This window comes from Brachyhypopomus gauderio, chromosome 5 (genome assembly GCF_052324685.1).
Source record: "Brachyhypopomus gauderio isolate BG-103 chromosome 5, BGAUD_0.2, whole genome shotgun sequence".
NCBI lineage: Eukaryota > Metazoa > Chordata > Actinopteri > Gymnotiformes > Hypopomidae > Brachyhypopomus > Brachyhypopomus gauderio.
Window position 1 is genome coordinate 20,615,141 of NC_135215.1, and position 21,861 is coordinate 20,637,001.

General features: G+C 44.1%; 4 protein-coding genes across 10 annotated transcripts in view; 3 read left to right on the forward strand and 1 right to left on the reverse strand.

Annotated features, from left to right (window-relative positions):
* Nucleotides 1-2,541, reverse strand: part of LOC143514778 (clathrin coat assembly protein AP180) — a 12,395-nt gene extending 9,854 nt beyond the window's left edge. The window contains exon 1 of one of the 2 annotated variants that reach the window (XM_077006368.1): nt 1,532-2,538. In XM_077006368.1, the coding sequence (XP_076862483.1) occupies nt 1,532-1,661 (130 nt within the window). In that variant the 5' untranslated portion in view covers nt 1,662-2,538. Of the gene's footprint in view, nt 1-1,531 lie in introns of both variants that reach the window. The other variant, XM_077006367.1, reaches the window with a different exon arrangement.
* A 786-nt stretch (nt 2,542-3,327) lies between these two features.
* c4h11orf98 (chromosome 4 C11orf98 homolog) lies at nt 3,328-7,279 on the forward strand. The gene is made up of 4 exons (XM_077006378.1): nt 3,328-3,410; nt 3,822-3,946; nt 4,992-5,089; nt 6,456-7,279. The coding sequence occupies exons 1-4, from the start codon at nt 3,375-3,377 to the stop codon at nt 6,560-6,562; spliced, it is 366 nt and encodes a 121-aa protein (XP_076862493.1). The 5' UTR covers nt 3,328-3,374; the 3' UTR covers nt 6,563-7,279.
* A 152-nt stretch (nt 7,280-7,431) lies between these two features.
* Nucleotides 7,432-14,602, forward strand: mansc1 (MANSC domain containing 1). Of its 6 annotated transcripts, none has more exons than XM_077006373.1 (5): nt 7,432-7,580; nt 10,001-10,200; nt 10,852-11,137; nt 11,634-11,774; nt 12,068-14,601. In XM_077006373.1, the coding sequence occupies exons 3-5, from the start codon at nt 10,900-10,902 to the stop codon at nt 13,309-13,311; spliced, it is 1,623 nt and encodes a 540-aa protein (XP_076862488.1). In that variant the 5' UTR covers nt 7,432-7,580; nt 10,001-10,200; nt 10,852-10,899; the 3' UTR covers nt 13,312-14,601. The 6 variants fall into 6 exon arrangements, with proteins under 6 accessions (XP_076862488.1, XP_076862490.1, XP_076862489.1 ...); XM_077006375.1 differs by having other exon boundaries at nt 10,053-10,200; XM_077006374.1 differs by having other exon boundaries at nt 10,094-10,200.
* A 1,144-nt stretch (nt 14,603-15,746) lies between these two features.
* Nucleotides 15,747-21,861, forward strand: part of lrp6 (low density lipoprotein receptor-related protein 6) — a 42,556-nt gene continuing 36,441 nt past the window's right edge. The window contains exons 1-2 of the mRNA XM_077006379.1: nt 15,747-16,061; nt 18,517-18,910. Coding sequence (XP_076862494.1) covers nt 16,007-16,061; nt 18,517-18,910 — 449 coding nt within the window. The 5' untranslated portion in view covers nt 15,747-16,006. The remainder of the gene's footprint in view (nt 16,062-18,516; nt 18,911-21,861) is intronic.

Below are 21,861 nucleotides of genomic sequence, written 5' to 3' on the forward strand. Positions count from 1 at the left end.
ATAGTTTTTACAAAGTTGCTTGGATAATTGTAGTTTTTGTAAAGTAGCTCGGATAATTGTAGTTTTCATCATCAAGTCTTGTGTGCAGTGCAAATTCTCTGCATCAGCTCTTCCTGATCACATGGTCCTAGTCTCAAGATTGGTTTAAGTCATAAAATATCCTTTCATGTTTTTGATGATCACGCATGATTCCAGAATCCCATGATTCTATCTTATTTATATAACATTCTGTATAAAGAGCTACATTTCTACAATTCACAGCAAAAAATAACCATCGTCTGAATCTTACGTCATAAGGGCTATAAGGTTGCTGACAGCACTGTAACAAAAGTGTGCACACACCAGAGAATGCACATGCCCACACGTGCGTATATATACTCTCCTGTACACTTAAGACTGCAACTACAAAGACTTCCCTCTTTGTCCCTGTATTAGTGTTCTCATCTTTGACCGAGTAAATAATGCATGCATGCTTTGGCTGATCAATTTATAATTCAGCAGGCCTTGCCCTGCAGAACAGACTGCTCACAAACCACGATGGCCGTGAAGACACTGCTCCACCTCCATTTAATGATGAACACACACCCTCTAGAGCTGACCTGCAATTCACAGATCACAACCGAGAGCATATATATGTGTGTGTGTGTGTGTGTGTGTGTGTCCTTTGATCCCGGCTGTTACTTAGTCATAGGGGGTTTCCCTATGACACAGGTCAGCTGTCTCAAGGTCTCACGTTTTATTCTCACTCCTCGCAATAACCCATCAGCACACATGAATGTAATTCTATCAGCAGCAGTAATAATATAACTGTTGATAATGCTGGATCCACAGTGCTTTGTGTCAGAAATGTATTTGAGAAAGAGGGGACCTGGGTATTCCCTGCAGCCACCACTTAAATAACAACCACCCTTTTAAGCCATATAATAATAATAATAATAATAATAATAATGATAATAATAATAATAATAATAATAATAATAATAATAATAATAATAATAATAATAATAATATCATATAATGGGAAAGTAACAAGTTATTAGTATAGGGCCTGCTAATCCAAAAAGAAGGAGGCTTCATTAATGAGATTCTACAGTCTGTCAAAGAACATGACAAAGGTTATAGCATGTCTGTCACAAACCCACACACTAAAACGTGACTTGGGGATATTTCTCAAATGTGAATTGGGTTATTTCTGAAATGTGTTCTTGTTTAATAGCAGTACAATGCACTCAAATGCCCTTTTCACACTCACACACAAACCATTATGGTTTGGTATGCAGTTTATTTAAAGCCTACTTAAAATTATGTAGTTTGTCCTGTTGCCCCTTGTAAGGGCATCTCAAGATCCCCTGTGTTCCTTTACAAATGTGCATAAGCCTGAGTGTCTATGTGCTGGCCTCTTCCACACATTCGCTCGTGAAGCCCTATAGGGTACCAAATCGCTATGGGGTGGTGCTGAACTGGACAGCGCCAGGACTGAGTGCGGAGTTGCGAAGATAAAGGATGCTCGATAAGGACACAGTTCACTTACAGTCCAAGTGTTTCTTCTTGGGCGCCATCACTTCGTGCGTGGTAGCTTTGCAGACGGCACGAGCCACATCTGATCCGGTCAGTTGGTACTGCGCAGCGGCAATGCGATCTGTTAGCGTTTGCCCCGACATTTTCTGCCCGTACCGTCAAGCACCTTAGCAATCAATTTCACCGGAAGAAGTGGGACGGTGGTCCAAAAGCATAGGTTGTTCGCCGACAAAAAAAATGACCAAATTGAGGGCAGCCTTTTTAAAAGCGTTGCGTCTTTTCAGTTACTAGCTTCTCCTCAGAATATCACGTTCAAAAAATAGTACGTCTTCAAACCTTATTACACAAAGTACCGCTTAAGTATCCGTCTTGACATGGGTGATTTTGCGCAGGGTGGTACGAATTTTCACAAGTAGTATTCCGCTGCTTTCAATATTTCGGTCCTGTGGATAATGTCCTTAACTATTACGTAACACCCGTCGCTAGCAATATTGTGTTTTTGGATACCTTGGGAAATGAATAGTCAAAACCAGAGAGAATACGGCTCTACGGTCTCTACAATTTCGAGCAACAGTAATATTTTTGGTCGACAACCATTAAACCAATTCGACGAATTGACAACCTTGTCCTTTGATATTTCAGCTTACAGACAGTACACAATAGGACCCACGCCTATGTGAAAATATCAACCGATACGCAAAAATACGGCTCGAGATTTTTGCAGGATGACACGGTGTCCTCAAGGACTTGCTGGTTACTCTCCGCTGGAACCTGTGTAAGAGTAGATTTGGTTGGTGCCCTTCTCTACGCCATGTACCGTTGCTGTTCTGACAGATCAGCGATATCTTTTGTATTCTTCTTTCTGTATTTTCTCATTCGTATGATCCTGGTACAGTTATGCAGCTACTGACAGTCCTACCCTTTTCGTTCGTCAACGGTTGGTGGACGAGTTCAGGTGACGCATCATTAACAAGCCTACAACGTTATTCCTCTAGACGTGACGGGTTCTTAAAGGCAAGGAGAAGCCACCGTCACGCACATGAACCTTTAAGGGTTAATTAAACGCTTGTCACGCATTGGAGCAATGCTGGACAGATAATATTGCCGTAGACATATTTTAGCCTACTATGATGAATTAATCTGATAACTGGGCCTATAAAAGGTAATATACTATGATCTAAATCAAAATGATCAGATTCTGCATGTGCACATATCCGATTCAACATAGCACATAACAGGGGATCACAAAAAAAAAATCAGGGGATCACACAACATAGCGCAGGGATCTCTACTGATAAGGTATAATTGCAATTACGTCTTAGACTTTAACATGCACGACACTAATTGTAACATAGCTTACTACATCCTGTCATGTATAACGTTCTCTGTGACGATTTGTAAACCTCAGTAGTAACCTGTCACATTGATTAGAGAGCTTACAGTGCCCTCAAGTGGTGAATTTTATATGTAGCGATGTACGGGTAATCTGTTACGTGTAAAGAGCGTTCAGCATAGTGAAGAGAGAGTGTTTAAAATATCGGGCAGAAATGTTATGATACTATTTTAAAATTTAAGTGCAAAAATTGAAATATATTTGTATTTCTATAAACATTCGACTAATAAAGATTTCTCAAAGAGTTGAACATAAGGTCTACATGGTCAATCCCTTTATTGTTATATAAAACAAATAAAAACGTAAATTTTTACTACTCTCTGTTAGATATTATCTTTGAATTTACGACACCGCGGGGAAACTAAGACGTGTTTATTAGTCCGAAGTCTGTTACTTTTATTTTGCTTTCTGTGAACCGGAAATACATTTTAACGTTTGACCCATACACACGTTGTTAACAAGCATGGCACCAGGAGGGAAGATAAACAGACCAAAAACAGTATGTAACTTTTGTTTTGCATTGTATGTTCTATTTCATGTGGACGTGCATTTACACGAGTGTAGCCATTCCTGTTGATAACCAAAGGATGTTGGAGCTAGTTTAATATGCGTTAGGTACAGTGCAAAGAGGGTTCCAAGAGAAAAAATTTCTAGCGCTATAGATCACACACGCATATTATAACTAAGCTAAGTTAGAAACATCACTAGAGTTGCGATTTTCTTTTAGACCTTTTAGTAGTATTGCTCTTATAGGCTTGGATAGTCCACTTTACTGTCACCTCGACCATACTGTAGGTGAAGCAACGCAGTAATTATCCATTCTGGAGTCTTTCGAACTAACCTGTAATCACTGTTGCCATCTATTCAGTTATACATCTTTTCAGTAAGATTTCTTACGCCTATCGAACAGGAATTGGGGAAGAACCTCTTCAAAAGGCGACGGCTTCAGACAAAGCAGAAAAGGCAGAAGCATCGCATTGTCGGAGCAGTAGTGGACGAAGGCCTCATCACAAAACACCACCTGAAGAAGAGGAAGTGTGTGAACTTAAGAGGGCAAATATGATCAATTCACGTGAAGCTGAACTTACTATTAAAGTTTCGTGTGAAGATTGTAGCATATAGATTAAAGGCTGCAGTGGTGTTGAGAAGCAGTCGTAACCAAAGAAAATGACCATATTAATGTTGGGGAGTACATTTTCTAAAAGCATAGTTCTTATTACTGATCACTCACAAAGGACAAAACTATGAAAACATTCAGAAGAGCGTCATTCTTTGAAATGCCATCATGCATGTCATGAACTGTGAGGTTACAGTTATTCAAGAAAAGGCCCACGACATGTAGGTAGGGGATGAGATAGAAATTAGCTAAATAAATGAATATATTGAGGTTTTAGTACTTGTATTTATTTACTTGTGGCTAATCTATAAGCCATGGTGCCAATGCTGGGGGCTGTTCTGTTTAAAATATTCAAGAATTCTGCAGTTTTTGTAACTAATTTAATGTGCCATATTTGTCAATTGTGATTTTTTTCACCACAATCGAAATTTGTCCTCCGCTTTTTACCCATCTGTGCAGTTAGAACACACACACACTAGTGATTACTAGGGGGCTGTGGTGCACACGTGCCCAGAGCGGTGGGCAGCCCTAGCCTGCTGCCCGGGGAGCAGTTGGGGTTAGGTGCCTTGCTCAAGGGCACCTCAGTCATGGCCTCAGGCCTGGGAATCGAACCCACAACCCTCCAGTCACAAGACCAGTTCCCTAACCACCAGACCATGACTGCCCAACTGCAACTGTAGCACTTCAAGAGCAGGAACTGAAAAATATTTTTTTTACCTGTCTAGAGCTATGTTGCCTAGAATACATCTTTTACAGTTACTTTTGATATATTTTTATATGCACAACGTTGATTACTGCTGTTTGTGCTGTGAGTCCTGTCGTTCGTATTATGCTGCACCTTTAAAGATGGAATTTTAACTTAACAGAAATGCATAGCAATGCCTAGTTAATCCCAAAGAGCACATATGAATCGTGTAGTTCATTGAGCACACTTTTACTCATGTGTTCTTCTGTCCCATTCAGCACCAGCTCCAGGGCTAACATCACCCTCTCGGGGAAGAAGAGGAGAAAACTCCTCAAGCAACTACAGCATATGGAGAAGGAGAAGCAAAGCATAGAAGGTAGCTGCGGCTCACCCTGGCGAAGTTCTGCTTAGCTTTCAAGCAGATGCTTATATAATGGGGATTAACCTTTGCTTGCATACCAAGACTGTGACCTGCTCACGATCTTGGTATTCAACTCCATGAAGGGGACAGGCTCGCAGTCCTGGTCCATGTTGTTTTGTGTCGTGAGACTTCGGTGGAAGCAGACTGGAGACATCTTCTGGAATTTGTATGCAGGATTATTGTGAGGTCTTTGCACTGTGCTGTACGTTTTGCATTTTCCCCTGCTCTCCTTGTAGATCAGGCATGTCCAAACGTTTTGAGGCCGCACTTTGGACACCCCTGGTGTAGATCATTAGTCTTCATCACTCAGGATGGTGCAGTTTAGACGAACGACCATAAAGATGCTGGCAAATTCATCTGATGATTAGATGAGGGACATCTGCTAATTTGTTTTAACTGAAATTGACTTGGCCTATATAACTCAATTAAGTATGGGTCAGCTGTCATCATACCTCCATTTGTACCATGATAGTAGGACTTAAAATACAGGCATTATAGTCTATAGTAGCAATACTCTCTTTATTAGATGACATCTTTATTAGATGACATAGTGCCAAGTGTGGTTAAAATACCATCTGCAGGTCCTTAAAATGTCTGATGTTGAACTAAATAACTTTCAAGCTTTTAAAAGTTTTCAGGGTTTACATTTACATATGACGTATGAAGTTCAGTAGTAAAAACCCTATGAATTCCAGCAGTATGAAGTCCAGTAGTAGATACCCTATGAGGTCCAGTAGAATGAGGACCAGTAGTATGAAGTCCAGTAGTAGATACCCTATGAAGTTCAGCAGTAGATACTCTGAGGTCCAGTAGTATGAAGTCGAGAAGTAGATACCTTATGAAGTCCAGTAGTAGATACCCTATGAAGTTTACCACATTTTATATGGGTATGATTGTCTTTTCAAGAAGTAGTGTATTATTAAATTAGTAAAGTAATATATAACAAAAGGGTTTAGATTAACTGATGTATATATTTTTTATTTCTACATTTGTCAAAATACAAATGTAGAATCTATATTTTAACTTTGGTCTTTATGGTTCAACACATCCTTCCGTGAAGTTCCATGAGTCCTTATATGACTGAGTGGTTAAATGTATACAGGTGCCAGGGGCCAGACGAAGTCTCCATAATGCTTGTTTTAATCCCTATCCTACTACATAATGTTGTCTAGTTGTCTTCAGTCCAGAGAATCACAGCTTACTCTCAGGCTCTTGGTTTGCAGTGTATAATGCATCCTGTCTGTTACATCCTCGCAGCCTATGATGATTGACGGTTCCTGCGCTGATCTGATGACTAACTCTGCTGTCGTTCCCTCTGTAGTGGAGAAGGCACCACAGAAGGCGGGTGCGGATGCGGCAGCTGTGCGGCCGAAACGGAGGAGAAAGGCCAGCTCGTCTGCTGACGCGGAGCTGATGGAGGTGGAGTAGGGGGCACCGTGCTGGAGGTCGCTGGGCAACACACACTGACAGGAGGCTGTTTGTTAGTAAGGGCGAGATAGTAGTACAGGACGCTGACTTCATTTTGCATCCAAATGTCAGCTGAGTGGCTGAAGTACAGATTTCCATTTTCAGGCTGTTGGTTAAAATAAATTTCACACTCTGTTTGTGCGTGTACACGCACTAAATAATTGTGATATATAGCACATATTCCAATTTTTTTTATTTAATGCTGCTACTATGCTTTTATTTTTGTACACATTAAAGATCTACACTTTTTTCAAACCAAACAGAATAGCGCAGAGAAAGCTGGATGTGCGTGAGTTTGTTTGAACTCTTTGATCTGAAATTTATCATTCTCAGAGAATACACTGAAGTGATTTGAAATGTGTGATATCTGTTAATTCACCGTAGGTCTCCTTGGTGCCTTCATATAGCTTTTATTTTGGTGTGCCTTCATTTTCTGTGACTGTCCCTATAGGAAAGGATGGAACAGGAAGATCTTTATATTGGGAGAGTCAGCAGCAGTCCTTGAGAGAATAAAATGTATAAAGTTGACAAAAGGAGAAATAAGCAGAGTAGATTACAGCTCTCTGACGTTGGTAGATTGGAGATTATTTCTCATTCGGTTTAATTATAATCCATGATTCATATGTTAAATTCATGTTAAATGTATATCTGAATAAAACCCAAAAGGAATCGCACTAATTCAGCATCCCATTCTTATTAAGGGATTTGTTTTCACAAATTATTTTTTTTAAATCGCCACTGTACATGCAAATGAGTACATATTCACCAATGTCATTTCATTCTGTAATTTCCTAATGGTCATTTGGGTTGATTGGTTTGGTAAATACGGGGTATGAGCATATGAGCAAACATGTATCGTCATCGCTTCACCAGTCGCGCGGAGGACAAAGAGACAAAAATGGGTCATACTCAGGGATGGCGAGGAGCCCTGCGAAAGCCCAACACCAGCCTTTGAGTCGCCCCATGTTAGTCTCTAATGGTAGGTACAAATTATCCGGTTATTACTGCGTTAAAGGCTGACGCACGTTTATTTGTATCATGTTAGATTTTAATCTAATTGCTGGTTGCGCTGTCATGCAGCGTATGTCCTATTGTGTATAAAAGGGGAACCAGCAAGAGTCCGTGTTGGAATGAGCGCGAAGCAATCGTGGAAATGTCTCGTCTTTTGTATTTGAATCGTTTCTGTTGCGCGTTAACGTGAGAATTTTGTGATAACTTTCAAAATGATTTCGTGACCACAGACACCATTTTAGGTGACAGTCCGTGGGAACGTCTTAAGATGCGCCGAAAACGGCGGTTTATTTTAAGAGGGACAAATTTGCATAACCTACCCACGGCCATTTGTTAAATAAACAAGTTGTTTGGCTCATATTCCTACGATCTGTTCTGACGGTGAATGCATTAGCTCAATTATACCACAAATCTCTTTTAGCAAAATCTTGTTCAAGCTGTCCTTAAGACTTGCATGTCCCTTGTCTTATGAGCGTAGGTTGTTATACCGTAACTTTTAAATAACAATACAATCCATGTTTTGGGAGAGTACATATAACTTAATTTAATTTTTGGTGTACAGTAGCCCGACGTTACATATATGTGATTAGGATTGCATCCCAATAAGGTCTTCGCCAGGTGCCGTCTTAGACCATAGTCGATCTTTGAAGCACATAAACTCTGGCTCAGTACCTGCAGGCCTTCGTTATCATGCATCCCAGCTGTGATTCTGTGTTGTCGAAGTTTGTCGGCATACAGTAAAACCTGCAATAAGGTCTACTACAAAGGACAGCGTAGACAATATAATTGTACGAACGTTGCGTAGATCTGGCAAACCTCACACATTTCAACAAGGTGTGCCTAAATCCAGTCCTGATGATCTACCACTGCAGAGTTTCCTCCAACACTAATCTAGCCAACTGTCTCTAATATTACGAACCTACTGAAGACCACGATTAACTAGATCAAATTAACTTCGTTAAGGTTTGAACTAACTGCTGGGACATAGATCACCAGAATCACACTTGAGCATCCCAGGTTTCATGCTTCATTCATTTTATTAGACACATCTATTTTGTCCCTAGACTCCTGGGACTTTATGTACACCTATCATACACTCACATGCTACTTTACACCTGTCCAATTGCTCATTAATGCAAATGTCGAATCAGCCAATCACATGGCAGCAACTCAATGCATTTAGGCATGTAGACATGACCAAGACGATCTGCTGCAGTTCAAACCAAGCATCAGAATGGAGAAGAAAGGCGATTTAAGTGACTTTGAACGTGGCATGGTTGTTGGTGCCAGACCGGCTGGTCTGAGTATTTCAGAAACTGCTGATCTACTGGGATTTTCACCCACAACTATTTCTAGGGTTTATAGAGAATGGTCTGAAGAAGAGAAAATATCCAGTGAGTGGCAGTTCTGTGGGCACAAATGCCTTGTTGATGCCAGAGGACAGAGGAGAATGGCCAGACTGGTTCGAGCTGATAGAACAGCAACAATAACTCCAAATAACCAGTCGGTACAACCGAGGCATGCCGAAAGGCATCTCTGAACGCACAGCACATTGAACCTTGAGGCAGATGGGCTACAACAGCAGAACAACACACCAGGTGCCTATTGGCCAATCCTGTCAGCTAAGAACAGGAAACTGAGGCTACAATTAGCACAGGCTCACCATAATTGGACAATAAAAGATTGGAAAAACATTGCCTGGTCTGATGAGTATCGATTTGTACTGCGACATTTGGATGGTAGGGTCAGAATTTGGCATCAATAACATGAAAGCATGGATCCATCCTGACTTGTATCAACGGTTCAGGCTGGTGGTGGTGGTGCAATGGTGTGGGGGATAATTTCCTGGCACACTTTGGGCCCATTAGTACCAATTGAGCATTGTGTCAATGTCACAGCCTGCATGAGTATTGTTGCTGAACATGCTCGAATGGCCTCCATAATCACCAGATCTTAATCCAGTAGAGCACCTTTAGGATGTACCTCTAATGTTTCCAGTATCGAAGCTATGCAACGAAGGATTAGGGCAGTTCTGAAGGCAACAGGGGGTCCAACACGGTACTAGCAAGGTGTAACTAATAAAGTGGCTGGTGAGCATATAAGCTCATTTTATCACTGTGCAGTGGTCCTTTCTGACCATTGAGGACCACTGCTGATCATTTTTAAGACCACATTACCAGTCATTTGATTGTGTGGTCAGGGAGTCCTCTGTTCCGCAACTTCTGAATCAGGACTACTAGTACTAGTCCTCTCTGTGGCAGCATCCAGAGTCCACTGATGTCACTGATGTTGGTTGCCATACCAGCACTCTGAAAACCTTTTCTCTATTTCCATTTTTTTTTTTTTTACAACTAATCCACATCTTTTTATTTTTATTTTTACAACTAGAATCATGGTGGTGAAGTCATATAAACGTGCATATGCAACTACTATGGCACAGGTATTGGGTGATAAGATTTAAGATCATGTGGAATGTTCCAGAAAGAAGGGTTGCAAAGTTCGACTGAGATAGAGGAGCATACATGAACTGTGGACCCAAAGGACTCAAGACCATCTGATGGAGTTTTACCTGCACATAGAACGCACTGGTCAGTACCTCAAATCTGAATGTATTTTGATTAGTTACATTAAAATATTGTATTATTATTTCAGTCAAGTTACTGAAAGTGTTCAGGAGTGTTGTGATGTAAGTGTATTGTTGGTACATTCATGCTTCAGTTGAATTAAAAACAGAAATAATGTATTACTCTGATCTAGCATTGCAAGATGCACATGAAGTATTAAAGTACTTACATTAGAATGAACTTAAATATCAAAATAAAGTGTGGGGATTTAAATGGGTACATTTAAGATGAACAGGATTTATGGTGCAGTAGGTGGCTCGATGTTTTTTGGAACCATAAAAGATCCGGAAGAGACTAAAACAATGGGGCCATCCATGAGTACCACCAGACATTATAGTGAAGGACTCCTGTTTATAAGATGTAAATGCTGAAATATGCTAAGAAGCTGTATATACACTAAGGGAGGAAACATTAGACCTTTGGCTTGTTGGTACATTCATGCAGGCCAGTTTCACTCTGAGGGCCAGTTTCACAGACGTAGACTCAACATGGACTAAGCATGATCCACAACACAGCTTTTTTGTAGTTTACTCCAAGACAGCACTTAATCCACACCTAGAAAGAGGGACCTGAAAGTTTAAGCAGCCTGTACCAATCTCTGACCAATCTGAGCAGGACTCTGCTGACCCCGAGAAGTCTTCGGATCTCCCGAGCCCCAAAGCCATGTCCCTGGTCCAAAGAGGCCCTGTGCGGACGGCCGTTCTGCTGTTCGCTGCCATGCTCTTCCTCCAGTCTGGCGCCTCGGACATCGACGGAGAAACATGTTACTCCAGGCAGCACCGAGACGCCATCGTCAACGTACGTGCAGCGCTGGGCGGGAACAGGGCTGTGATGTTTGCCAGGGTGGAAACGGCGGAGAGGGACTGCATCCTGGCCTGCTGCTCCAGAGAGGTGAAGCCTGGTAGGTCTCCAGGAGCTCAGCTTCAGCAACTCTGCGTCTGCGATGAGGGCCCGATTCAGCTCAACTCCACTCCAACAGCTGAACAGCAGAGGGATCTGACTGTGCTTAATGCGAACGAGGGCTCCGCCAGTTCACTAGCACGTTCATTCAGATTTGTTTTTCAGACTCTCATTCATATTGTTACGCCAAGGATATGTGGTTAGTGAGTCCCAAACTTCATCAAAGCTGAAGAATTCGGGTTCAGGAAGCAGTGGTCTTCCCCAGCATTTCATTAAGCCTGGATTTGTGTAGACTTATTTAAACTGTAGACTTCCGGTAGGCTGTTTAGACATGTTGAAACTGTTTAAACATGAATTTTTATACTCCTGGCTGTGATTTCAAAGCATCCAGGATTTCAACATCTATATTTGTTCTTTCATATTTGGTCCATCTATTTTTCTGATGGACCTGGCAACCCTAGCACTCTGTATTAACTCCCTGCCTGCCTCTCTCACAGGGATAAAGTGCAATTTGGTTGTGTATAAGCCATCGAGCAAGGCTGGCACCGAGAACTGTTACCTGTTCCACTGCGAGACCGAGCAGGACTGCCCCCTGATGGTGGCCAAGCCGGGGATCAACACCTATGACATTTTTAAAGGTAGTTTTTCCTTCAAAAATATACCTTTGTAGAGATGCCTTTATGCTTCCCTTGGTGCTTAATAGAATCGCATGATGAGTAGTCTATGTTTTGCAGTTTTACAATGTATGTTTTTTGAGGGGATGTCATTGGGTAACCTGGGTAAAATACTTATATATGTTTTCAGTTATATTATTTTGTTGATGATTCTTCTGTAAGTAAAGTTAATGATATTATGTGATGATATATGTTATTATATAATGATATATGTTAAGTGAAAGATATTATGGCTTCATGATCTTATTTTTTACAAGGCTTCACACATCCTGCTGTGAAAGGAAATGCTCCAACCAAACAACCCACGACTACTCAATCCACCTCAACAACCGCAAGCACAGCAGCCGCGATACCTACAATCACACAGCCTCACTCAACAACCACCACAACCCAGCCCCCGACGACAACAAGTACCACTCCACCCACTACAACTGCCACAACCACCACCTTGCCCACGACCACCACCACTGAAGCTACAACAACAACCAGTGCCATTGCTACTCATGAGTCTGCCATTGTCCTGGTCACAATGCCGGTTGTAACCATGCCTTCCATGCCTGTTGCAACAATAACGACTACCACAACAACAAAGACAGTCAGCAGTACAACCACAGCAGTACCTCCCATGACCTTATTGTCCACACGAGCGAAAGAGCCATCCCAGAGGCCCCAGCCACCATCCCAGAGGCCCCAGCCGCCATCCCAGATGCCCCAGCCGCCATCCCAGAGGCCCCAGCCGCCATCCCAGAGGCCCCAGCCGCCATCCCAGAGGCCCCAGCCGCCATCCCAGATGCCCCAGCCGCCATCCCAGAGGCCCCAGCCACCATCCCTGCCAGCCCAGCCATCCCAGTGGCCCCAACCACCACCCCAGCTGACCCAGCATCTCCAGCTGCCCCAGCTACCACCCCAGCCGCCCCAGCTGCCCCAGCGGCTCCAACCACCACCCCTGCTGCCCCCAAAGTCCAGCAGGCCTCTCAAAAAACCCAGCAAGCCAGCCAAACGGCCAGAAGCCCATGCTGGCAGGTACAATACCAAAACAGCTGAGATTCCCATCAAAAGCAAACCAAATGCCACAACAACCACCTCTTCAACTCCAAGCACCACCACCAAAACCACTACAACTACTACTCCAACCACCACCACCACCGCTGCTACTACCACCACCACTACAACTACTACTACACCTTCCACCACCACTACTACAGCAACCACCACCACAGCTATGACAGAAAGGACAACTATAGTAGTTGTAGAAATGGAGAACTATCTGAAGGATGGGGCCTTGGGGACCGACACCCTGATGCCTTCAGAAGCTGGCTCCAGCCCAGGTAAGACCCCAGGGAGCCAGTCGGCTTGGAAGAACAGTCTGGTGGTGGTGGTGGTGGTCATACTTATCTTCCTCACGCTGCTTCTGGCCATCATGGGTCGCAAGGCTGTGGAGTCTTTTGACAGGAGACATTACACTAGATTAGAGCTCAATGACCTGCACTACGAGATCTAAAGCCTGAGCAGACTTAACAGAGAACAAAGAGACCAGAACCAGAAAAACAAAGTGACAATCTTGCTAAATTTTAAAATGCATTTATTTTTCCCCCCATCCACTCATTGAAACAAAAATACTGTATTTTAATATTTAGGGCTTTTATTTGTGGGTGGAGAAAATTAATTTGTTCCTCTATATAAGGTGTTGTGACTGTATGATACAAGATGGAGATTGAGCAAGAAAGCAAGTGTTGACGGGTGAATGAAGAGCAATACAATGAACTCAGGAAGCCTCGAAAATCAGAATTAACCACTAATGTACTGATTAATGTTCTGGCAAGACATCGATGTAAACCCCCTGTACTGGTTTAATTAACAAGCAAAAGGTAGCTGGGTAAACACCCCTTTGAGAGGCTTCAGTCGTTCCATTGTCTTGGCCTGTTTCTCCAACGTTTTAGTTAAATTTAAGTATGAAGTTAAATCATACTGCCCAACCTGTAGCCTACTGAGCAGACTATTTTAAAACGATAATCAGAGAAGATAAATTTGTCATTTGATTCAATGTACTGCCGTGATGTTTTTGGTTGGGGTATATTGGACTGCGCTGCCTGTGCTTACTGACTACTAACACATGTGGATGCCAGAAAATGCTCAAGGTTCGTTCTGTTCTCTGAACATACTAAAAGCACCTTTATCATACCATATGGTCAGTTATTCAGTACTGCTGTTCCCTTAATTCTTACAGCTAATCTCCACACTACTTATTGTAATGCTGTCTCTATGGCTTTTCTTTCCTTACAGTGTATTTACATTTATCACACCTATCCACAGGAAACTCACTGAAGCAGAGTTCAGTGTGGTGCACCTTTTATCATGCATACTAAATTATTACTAATACTTAGGGTTACGTTACACTGGCTGTGCACTATTTTCATATGAACACTTTCTTAATGAGTAGGTGTGTGTGTGTACGTGTGAGAGTGAGTGCCAGTATAAATTAATAAGATGGTCTGTGGTAGAGAACATGCGGTGTAGGAGTGCAGTTTTCTTAATTGGATGTATTGCAATTATTGGCCATAAGGTGGCAGCAGTCACTCAGTTGATTATTTCTACTATAGATTGGCATGCAGCGCGGCCACCTTTTGCTCTACATTACGTTTTTAAGGAGCCTAATTAATTTTGTTGCACAAATCCTTTCCTCTTGAATTGCTTTTATATTTTATATCATTGTATGTAGATGGTAATGGTTTGGTCTTGTGAATTGCTTTTTCAACAATTTGAAATTAATGTATCATTTTCACTTGCAAAAAAACAAATAAAATGTTAAACTTTGAATTAAAGCTGTTTGGGTTAAAATAGCTTTGAAAATCACCAACACTACCACAACCAAAAGGTATGGTAGCCTGATTAACAAAAAAAAAAAATCATCAAACTTTCAGAAATCTTTAGCTGGCATACATGTAGCCTATCTAGTTTTTGCTGTTGCCAGTTTCATCTTAAACCAACCCTAAAAACAAGCAGCACCAGTAAGACGAAAAGAGTATACGTTACAGATATTCTATTTAAAATATTATAAAATGTGGGATTTAACGATCCACTAGCACTGATTTACAGATCAAATCTTGATAGCTGGACTCTAACTGAAGTAAAAAAAAAATCCAAACTTTTCCTTATTATATTTTACAATTATGTATGCCATTGTTTAATTTTAAGTTACAAGAACTTTGCGTTACCAGACGGTATATGATCGCGGTGGGTTACGGTTGTGTTCAGGTTTAACCTCAGCGAACATTTACCATCTGTAACTAGTTGAGCAATTGCATCAGTGTCTGATCACAACGGCTCGTTTTAACTGGCCGATTTGAATGTGAAGCAGAGAAGAATTTACTTTCAACACTAGGTATTTTGTAAAAAGTACTTTGCTGTTATGTTAATTCCGAGCTCACGATATTATCCACGATTTCACTTGCTTATATATTTTTTAAATAATGCACCCTTAAGTCGTACAGCGTTTGCAAATAAGCCAGTATAATTATGCTACAATAACCGATAGAACAGCAGTAGGTCAGCTTCATTTGAGTAAGGCTGTGCACGAGGACGCTGGTGCTCCATCACCACCGTTCACCACACTCCTGCTTGGCTCGCGCATGCATGTCGCTCTAAAGCCGAATCACCGACCATTCCGTGAAAAACTAGTCCCGTTGGAATGCGCTTCCCCGTTTTTAAACAAGTGTGCTAGATGTCCGAATTTCGCCCATTTCGAAACGCTTGGAGCGCCGCTTAATGTGTGGTTAAATTATTATGGGCCACCCGCTCGTTCTTAAATTGAAGAATCCACTGGCCGAGAGAGAGAGAGAGAGAGAGCGTGTGTGTAATCGACTACAACAATAGCCGGCGGTGGAGTGTGTACGGAGGAAGAGGCGGACGGTGACGGGGGTGAGGGGGGAGGGTCGGCGTGCCTCCTCCTGGCGGAAGGACACCGCTGGAGGAGCGTGTCCCTGCGCGCAGGCAGCAGCGTCCGGACTCGCAGCGCCACTGATCGAGGAGAGAATGGAGCGCGGAGGCAGCGCGGCGACCTTATAACCACACGGGATCTGCTACCCGCACCAGCCCATATATTCCGTGCGAGGCGACAAAAAAAAAACCCAAAACACTCACAGCGATGCGAGCCCTGCGCTGAATAAAAGCGGCAGAGGCAAGAAAACGGGAGGAAGATGGGCGCCGTGCTACGGAGTCTCTTTTTGTGTAGTTTTTGTTTGCAAATACGGGGTGAGTTGTGATCGATCTCTTCTCGTGTTGCGAAGTTAAAGAAGCGGTTGGTGCGAAACGCGTTTACACTGTGCGGCTGGCGGAGACCGTGCCGTGGGGCAGCTCGCACCGTGGCGGGCAGCTCTGTGGGAAGTGTTCCTGGACTCTAGTGAAGGCAGCAGCCACTCGCCTCCGCGGGCTGGTGGTGTGTGTGTGTCGCTGGCCCGGGCTGCGCTGGGCTGTTGGAGTTTCTGTGCCACTAAAATCACAAATAACCCGTGTCAGTTGAATAATACAGTTCTGGCCGTGTTGTATTGTATTACCACGATAGAGTAAAGGGCTTCCTGTCACTTTATCTGCCCTGGCTCGGACCGCCCGTCCTGTATTGTTGTGTGTGTGTGTGTGTGTGTGTGTGTGTGTGTGTTTGCTTTAGCTGTGGTGTAGCCGCCTGGCTAACTAGCTGCGTGGCTAACGGCGGGGGCTCCTCACTCGGGCAGCCTCGGTGTAAAGTACCGCTCTCCGCCTCAAATGTGCAGTTAGCACGCCGACACTCCGTACGTGTGGTGCGGTGTTGTGTGTAGTTTGTGGAGTGGTTTGTTGGGAGGTAAAGTGAACTAACGGTGGTTAGAGAGGGCTGCTGGAGTACCTGCGTGTGTTTGTGGTGGAGGGTGGCGTGGCTCTAACCTGCCAGCCCCTTTGTGTTCACAGCAACAAAATACCTACGAGCTTTACACAGCCAGAGTCCTGGCCAGATATCCGTTTATCCGACAGGATGATCCTCTCTTTGTTTTTTGATCGATGCGAGTTTGGTTTGGTTCTTGGAGAGTAGTTATTTTAGGTTACTTTCCCGCACTTCTCGAAATGAGCCGCAGTTCAACAAAAAAAGTTTCGTTTTGTCCCTCTTCCCCTTACAGTCACTCGGGCTCCTGTTCCTTGGCAGCAGTGTGTGCATATTTTAATTATAAATATGCCAGACCAAACTTTTACCTTGTTGTAATTACGCCTGTGGTTTTCCTGTTCGAGGTACTAAGGTTAGAAACAGATCTAGCTATAAATATGACTGTCGAGTTTTAAGAATTTGGCGAGGAATAACGAGGACGAACGTCAGTTTACAGTTTGCAACCAATTTGTTTTTTTTAAAGGAACTTTTTAATCTAAAAGCCCTGTTATGCGCACCCTTAACAGTTTGCTCTGTTCTCGTTTTATATGAATAAATGGTACCCAGATGCCTGCTTTTTGAAGCATACTGGGTCCTCACGCAAGTGTGTCTGGAGTTCAGAAAAAGAAAATGGCAGTAGGGAGGCCAGGCTGCTGTCATGTGAACATCTGACTGCCAGAACCCTAAAAAGTTTACAAATGTGCTAAGAGAGGTTTCAGAAATGGTTGATATTATCAAAGGCCAAATATTAAGTGTGCAAAAAAAGCAATATTCCCTGCATTTACACTTAGCCAAGTGAGTGAAGAGTTGGATGGACTTCAGTGAGCTGTCCCGGTGTTCTGCAAGTTTATAAATATTTGGAAAAGGAAATTCCCCATGTTAAATAAACAGCCAGGCAGTTGGAGGCTAGGAGTTGAGGTTGCCCTCGAATGCGATACACTGGTGTGCAGTGGTCGATGTGTCAAATTGGGGTTTGAGTCTGTGCCAAAGCCCTACAGAGGTAAGAGGCACAACGTTGAGGAAGTTCTGAGGTCAGTGTGCTTCACTGCTGAAGCCCTGGTAACATATAAATAAAGCTAAACTTTTCTTCAGTGTTTTCAGAACTGAGGAATAGTCGGTAAATTAATAGTGAGCTCAGCAAATGATGGCTTTTGGCTAAAATTGTTTGGTCTCACATCTCTGTGGGATACTATTTCGCCACTGAGGAGTAGATGTCCAGAAACATTGTCTTGGCTCTCTGAGAAGACTCCTATCTTTGCAGTTTGTGCGAGTTTCACCGTTGTGCTCGGCTGGTTGATTTGCATTGTGTGCGTAAGCTTCCAAATATGTTGGCGCCCGAATATTGTGTGATGGAGGAATGACTTCAGAACTGTTGATTAGATGGATGCCAGTTGCATGGCATAACCGTTTGGCTAAGGTCTACTTTTTTAAACTTCCCTCCTGGAAGCTTGTTTCTTGGCATGGTGCATGTTAGTGGGTTTTGTGGGAAGACGTTTTTTGTGATGTGGTTTTGTTGTAATTGCAATTTGTTTTGTGGTATTTGGTGTTTTTGTTTGATTATGGCCACTGTTGACCAGACATATTAGTTATGGCCAAGAGACCACGCACTTTATGGCTCTCTGGTGTGTTAGTGACGCTGTAGTTCGAAACCAGTCAGACATTAGCTGACCGTCACTTAATTTCTATTAAATGATGATAGAAAATAAACATCATTTGTCAAACTTGGGTATAAGCCAGCCCAGTAATAACAGGTATAATAAGCTTTTTATTGCACGTGTGTGTGTGTGACTATCGTGCTTTTTTCTCCCACCTGCACAGCCGTTCCACTCCTCCTGTATGCGAACCGGCGGGACCTCCGGCTGGTGGACGCAGCTCAAGGTAATTCCACGGTGGTGGTGGGCGGCCTGGAGGACGCGGCCGCTGTGGACTTCGCATACGCGCGCGGCTTGATCTATTGGAGCGACGTGAGCGAGGAGGCCATCAAGCGCGCCACCTTCGACGGCTCGGGTCCTGGGGGCACCCACGTCACCGTGGTGTCAGGCCTGGCCTCCCCCGATGGCCTCGCCTGCGACTGGCTGGGAGAGAAGCTCTACTGGACAGACTCAGAGACCAACCGGATCGAGGTGGCTGAGCTGGACGGGACCTCACGGAAGGTGCTGTTCTGGCAGGACCTGGACCAGCCGAGGGCGATCGCTCTGGATCCAGGCAGAGGGTGAGTGTGGTGTGGTTGTTGGTCTGTTTCTCTCGGTGGATTTGTTTTTCCTGTCAGTTGGGGCACGAGTGAAGTTAAGAGAAGAACGTTTTCAGGACGGCACTGGAGGTTGGCTGCTATTAGTGCGTCGCCTGACGTGATCTTGGTCGTGGTCTTTACACATCGCCATTGTCCTGCTGATTGCAATCACATGGGGGAAATCCAGCTGTAAAATTTGCTGGTGTTGGAGTGATGTCAGCTCCAGGGAATCGGGGGTTACCAGACCGGGGTCAGGAGCAGCACTAGCACGACTGTAGGCGAGCAGTCTGCTCTCCGTGCTACAGCAGGACAGAGTCTGTTCAGCGGTCAGGCTGTGACCGGGCTACCTTTGAGATGAGCGGTTTTCTTCCCTTCTTTCTTCTGCAAGTTTTGTCTCGCTGGCCGCAGTTTCTTCTCAAGGGGGCTAATAGGTCAGCGCGGCTAACCGGCTGCTTGGCAGAGCTGCGCGTGCACGTAGCCGCTGTCCTTCTTGGAGCTTCAGATGCAGGCACAGGTGTCCTCTCACGTCATACAGGCGCGCACCTAAACGGACGTTTCCTCCCGTGGCCATCCCGTGGAGGGGTGGGGCATGTCACGCTTTGTTGGGCGCAGAGCGAGAACGACGGCCAGTGCCCGGGAGCTCCCTCTTATCTCCCGCACGATCTGAGACTCGCGCAGAGCAGGACTCCATCCTGCCTGTCTCGGCCGCCAGACGGGAACCCGCACGTGGACGTTCCGGGTCGAAGTGCCTTGCTTTCGCATTCACGTCACGCAGGTGTGATCTTATCTCTCCACGACAACAGGATGGGAGCGCTGGAGGTTTGTGGCAGTCGCTTGGCGCTGGCAAAGCGTTCTGGCTGAGAGTGCCACCATTTTCATGCACATCTTATTGCATGCGGTCGTGTGCGCTTGAGAAGGGAGAGCGCGTACTACGAGCAGAGCTGGAACCCAACCTTTCACTTCTCATTCAGGCCATGTCGTCAAAACCCAGCAAAAAGGCCAAGGAGAACACTGACTTGCCTAATTTGCTTGAAACCCTCACTATCATAACTTTAACAATAATTTTTCAGTCATCTCAAGATAGCCACAGGTCTTATTTGTGCACCACTCACAATGGCCCCTCATCAAAGTGTATGATATCAGTGTGCTTCCTGCTACGACAAGAATGTGCTTAAAAGTTGTAATTTTAGCGACCATGTGACATCATTCTTGTAAAGTAAGGCCCAACCCTGAAAAACAGATCCTAGGGCATCATTTGAAGCCTAGTGGAGTATGAGAAGCAGTCCAGCCCTAGTGTGTGCGTGTACCAGCCTCCCACCATGATTAATTTTGGTCTGACATGTTTTTAAAATGGTATTCTACCCCCACATCTGTTTTTTCCATCCACACCCCCCATTTCTGTTTGTTTACTCATTGTGCTTGTGAAATCTTCCACGTGAGCCCCTCCCCTAAACCCACTGGTACTCGTACACCAGGAGATACCCCACCCCCATTGTCCCGGACTCTTGAACTCATGCAGGCCAAATTCTGTTTTTCTGTATTTGGGGGGGAAAAGACAAAGGAGACAAAAAGGGGGAAGTTGGATATGAACAGGCAGGTTCTGCTCAGAGGGGCTTGAGGAGGTGCTGAGGAGGTGCTCAGGACCTCGGCTGTTGCGTTCCAAACCTCAGATTTACTTGTGGTCACAGTGCATAAAGAGACCAGCTTGACTTGTGCTTTTCTTGTTTCTGGAGTCTGTTCATTTGATCCTTATCTGGGCTGTAGGTCATGGTAGTTTCTTGTTATTGTTTTGCTTTGGGAATGATTTCAGCATTTTATTGTGTAGTTCAGAAATAATTTGCATATGACTTATTGAAAATCTCATTTATGTCCATAGCAGTTAGGCCCAATATAAAGTAATGGAAAAAATAAATGACTGGTTAAAAGTGATTTTTTTGAAAGCTCTAAAAGAGTGAAACTAAATTGGCAATGGGACATTTTCAAATGTTTTTGGCCTAACGTCATGGTAGAGCACCTCCTGTTGTTCTCTCTGTCATCTGAGAAGCAACGTCTGGACACTGTTTGAATTCATGATAATGGTGTGATTCAGCTAAAGGTGCGAGATATTCCTTAGCATCATTGCAGAGGAGTTAAGAGTATCAGTTCACCGTGTGCCGGTAGCTACATGAGCTACAGCTTGGTGATGATGTAAAAGGCCAAATTCTTGTTTGCCTTTAAAACATGAGTAATATATCATGTTTGTAAGACGCAATTAAATTTCGTCTGACCAACTCAAGATGCACCACTGCGTAAATATCTTCTGTTTGCTAACGAAATACATAGACTGTCGTTGCTTTGTCTTTAAAGCACTCAAGTGACTTTGAAGTCATGCGTTCCCCTTATTCTTTGCACTTGTAAAACTCAGCTAAGCTATTTTGTGCAGCTCCCCCCAACAAATAACGCCTTGAATCGCTGTGCCATTTTGTTAAACCGGCACAGCTGAAACTCGCTGTTTGTTTCTGTTTTTTTTAAGTGCTGTGCTCATGCAGCCAACTGCGCGGTCACATCGAAAGGCGTCCGCTCGAGCGCCGGGCAGCGCAGCTTTGAAACCAAGGGCGCTCGCGGGAACCAGATGAGCACGGACGTAACCCGAGTGCGGCTTTTCCCTTCTTTTTTTTTCCCTCCCTCGTTCTTTTTTTTTTTCCCACCAGGGCAGACAAAAGCCTGATGGGAAACAGGACACTGGTGTGTAGCTGCCCTCTCTCACCTCCCCCAGCACACATACGCAGCACCTGACGAAATGCCGCCCCGTCATTGCCTCGAAGTGGCTGGTGGCCCAACACAAACGTGCTCTGGCACCGCGGTGCGCTGTCTGCTCGGCCGTAGCAGACACGGGGCGGCCAGTTGACCGTAGCTCGACAATAAACCGTCGCAATAGCCTGGAAGCTTCAACG

Excerpts from the sequence above, each read along its gene's own strand:
- c4h11orf98 (XM_077006378.1), top strand. The coding sequence starts at position 3,375 with ATGGCACCAGGAGGGAAGATAAACAGACCAAAAACA. Across the intron at positions 3,411-3,821 it reads AGATAAACAGACCAAAAACA|GAATTGGGGAAGAACCTCTT; the intron begins GTATGTAACTTT and ends CCTATCGAACAG. Across the intron at positions 5,090-6,455 it reads GGAGAAGCAAAGCATAGAAG|TGGAGAAGGCACCACAGAAG; the intron begins GTAGCTGCGGCT and ends TTCCCTCTGTAG.
- mansc1 (XM_077006372.1), top strand. The coding sequence starts at position 10,900 with ATGTCCCTGGTCCAAAGAGGCCCTGTGCGGACGGCCGTTCTGCTGTTC. Across the intron at positions 11,138-11,633 it reads CTCCAGAGAGGTGAAGCCTG|GGATAAAGTGCAATTTGGTT; the intron begins GTAGGTCTCCAG and ends CCTCTCTCACAG. Across the intron at positions 11,775-12,067 it reads CACCTATGACATTTTTAAAG|GCTTCACACATCCTGCTGTG; the intron begins GTAGTTTTTCCT and ends ATTTTTTACAAG.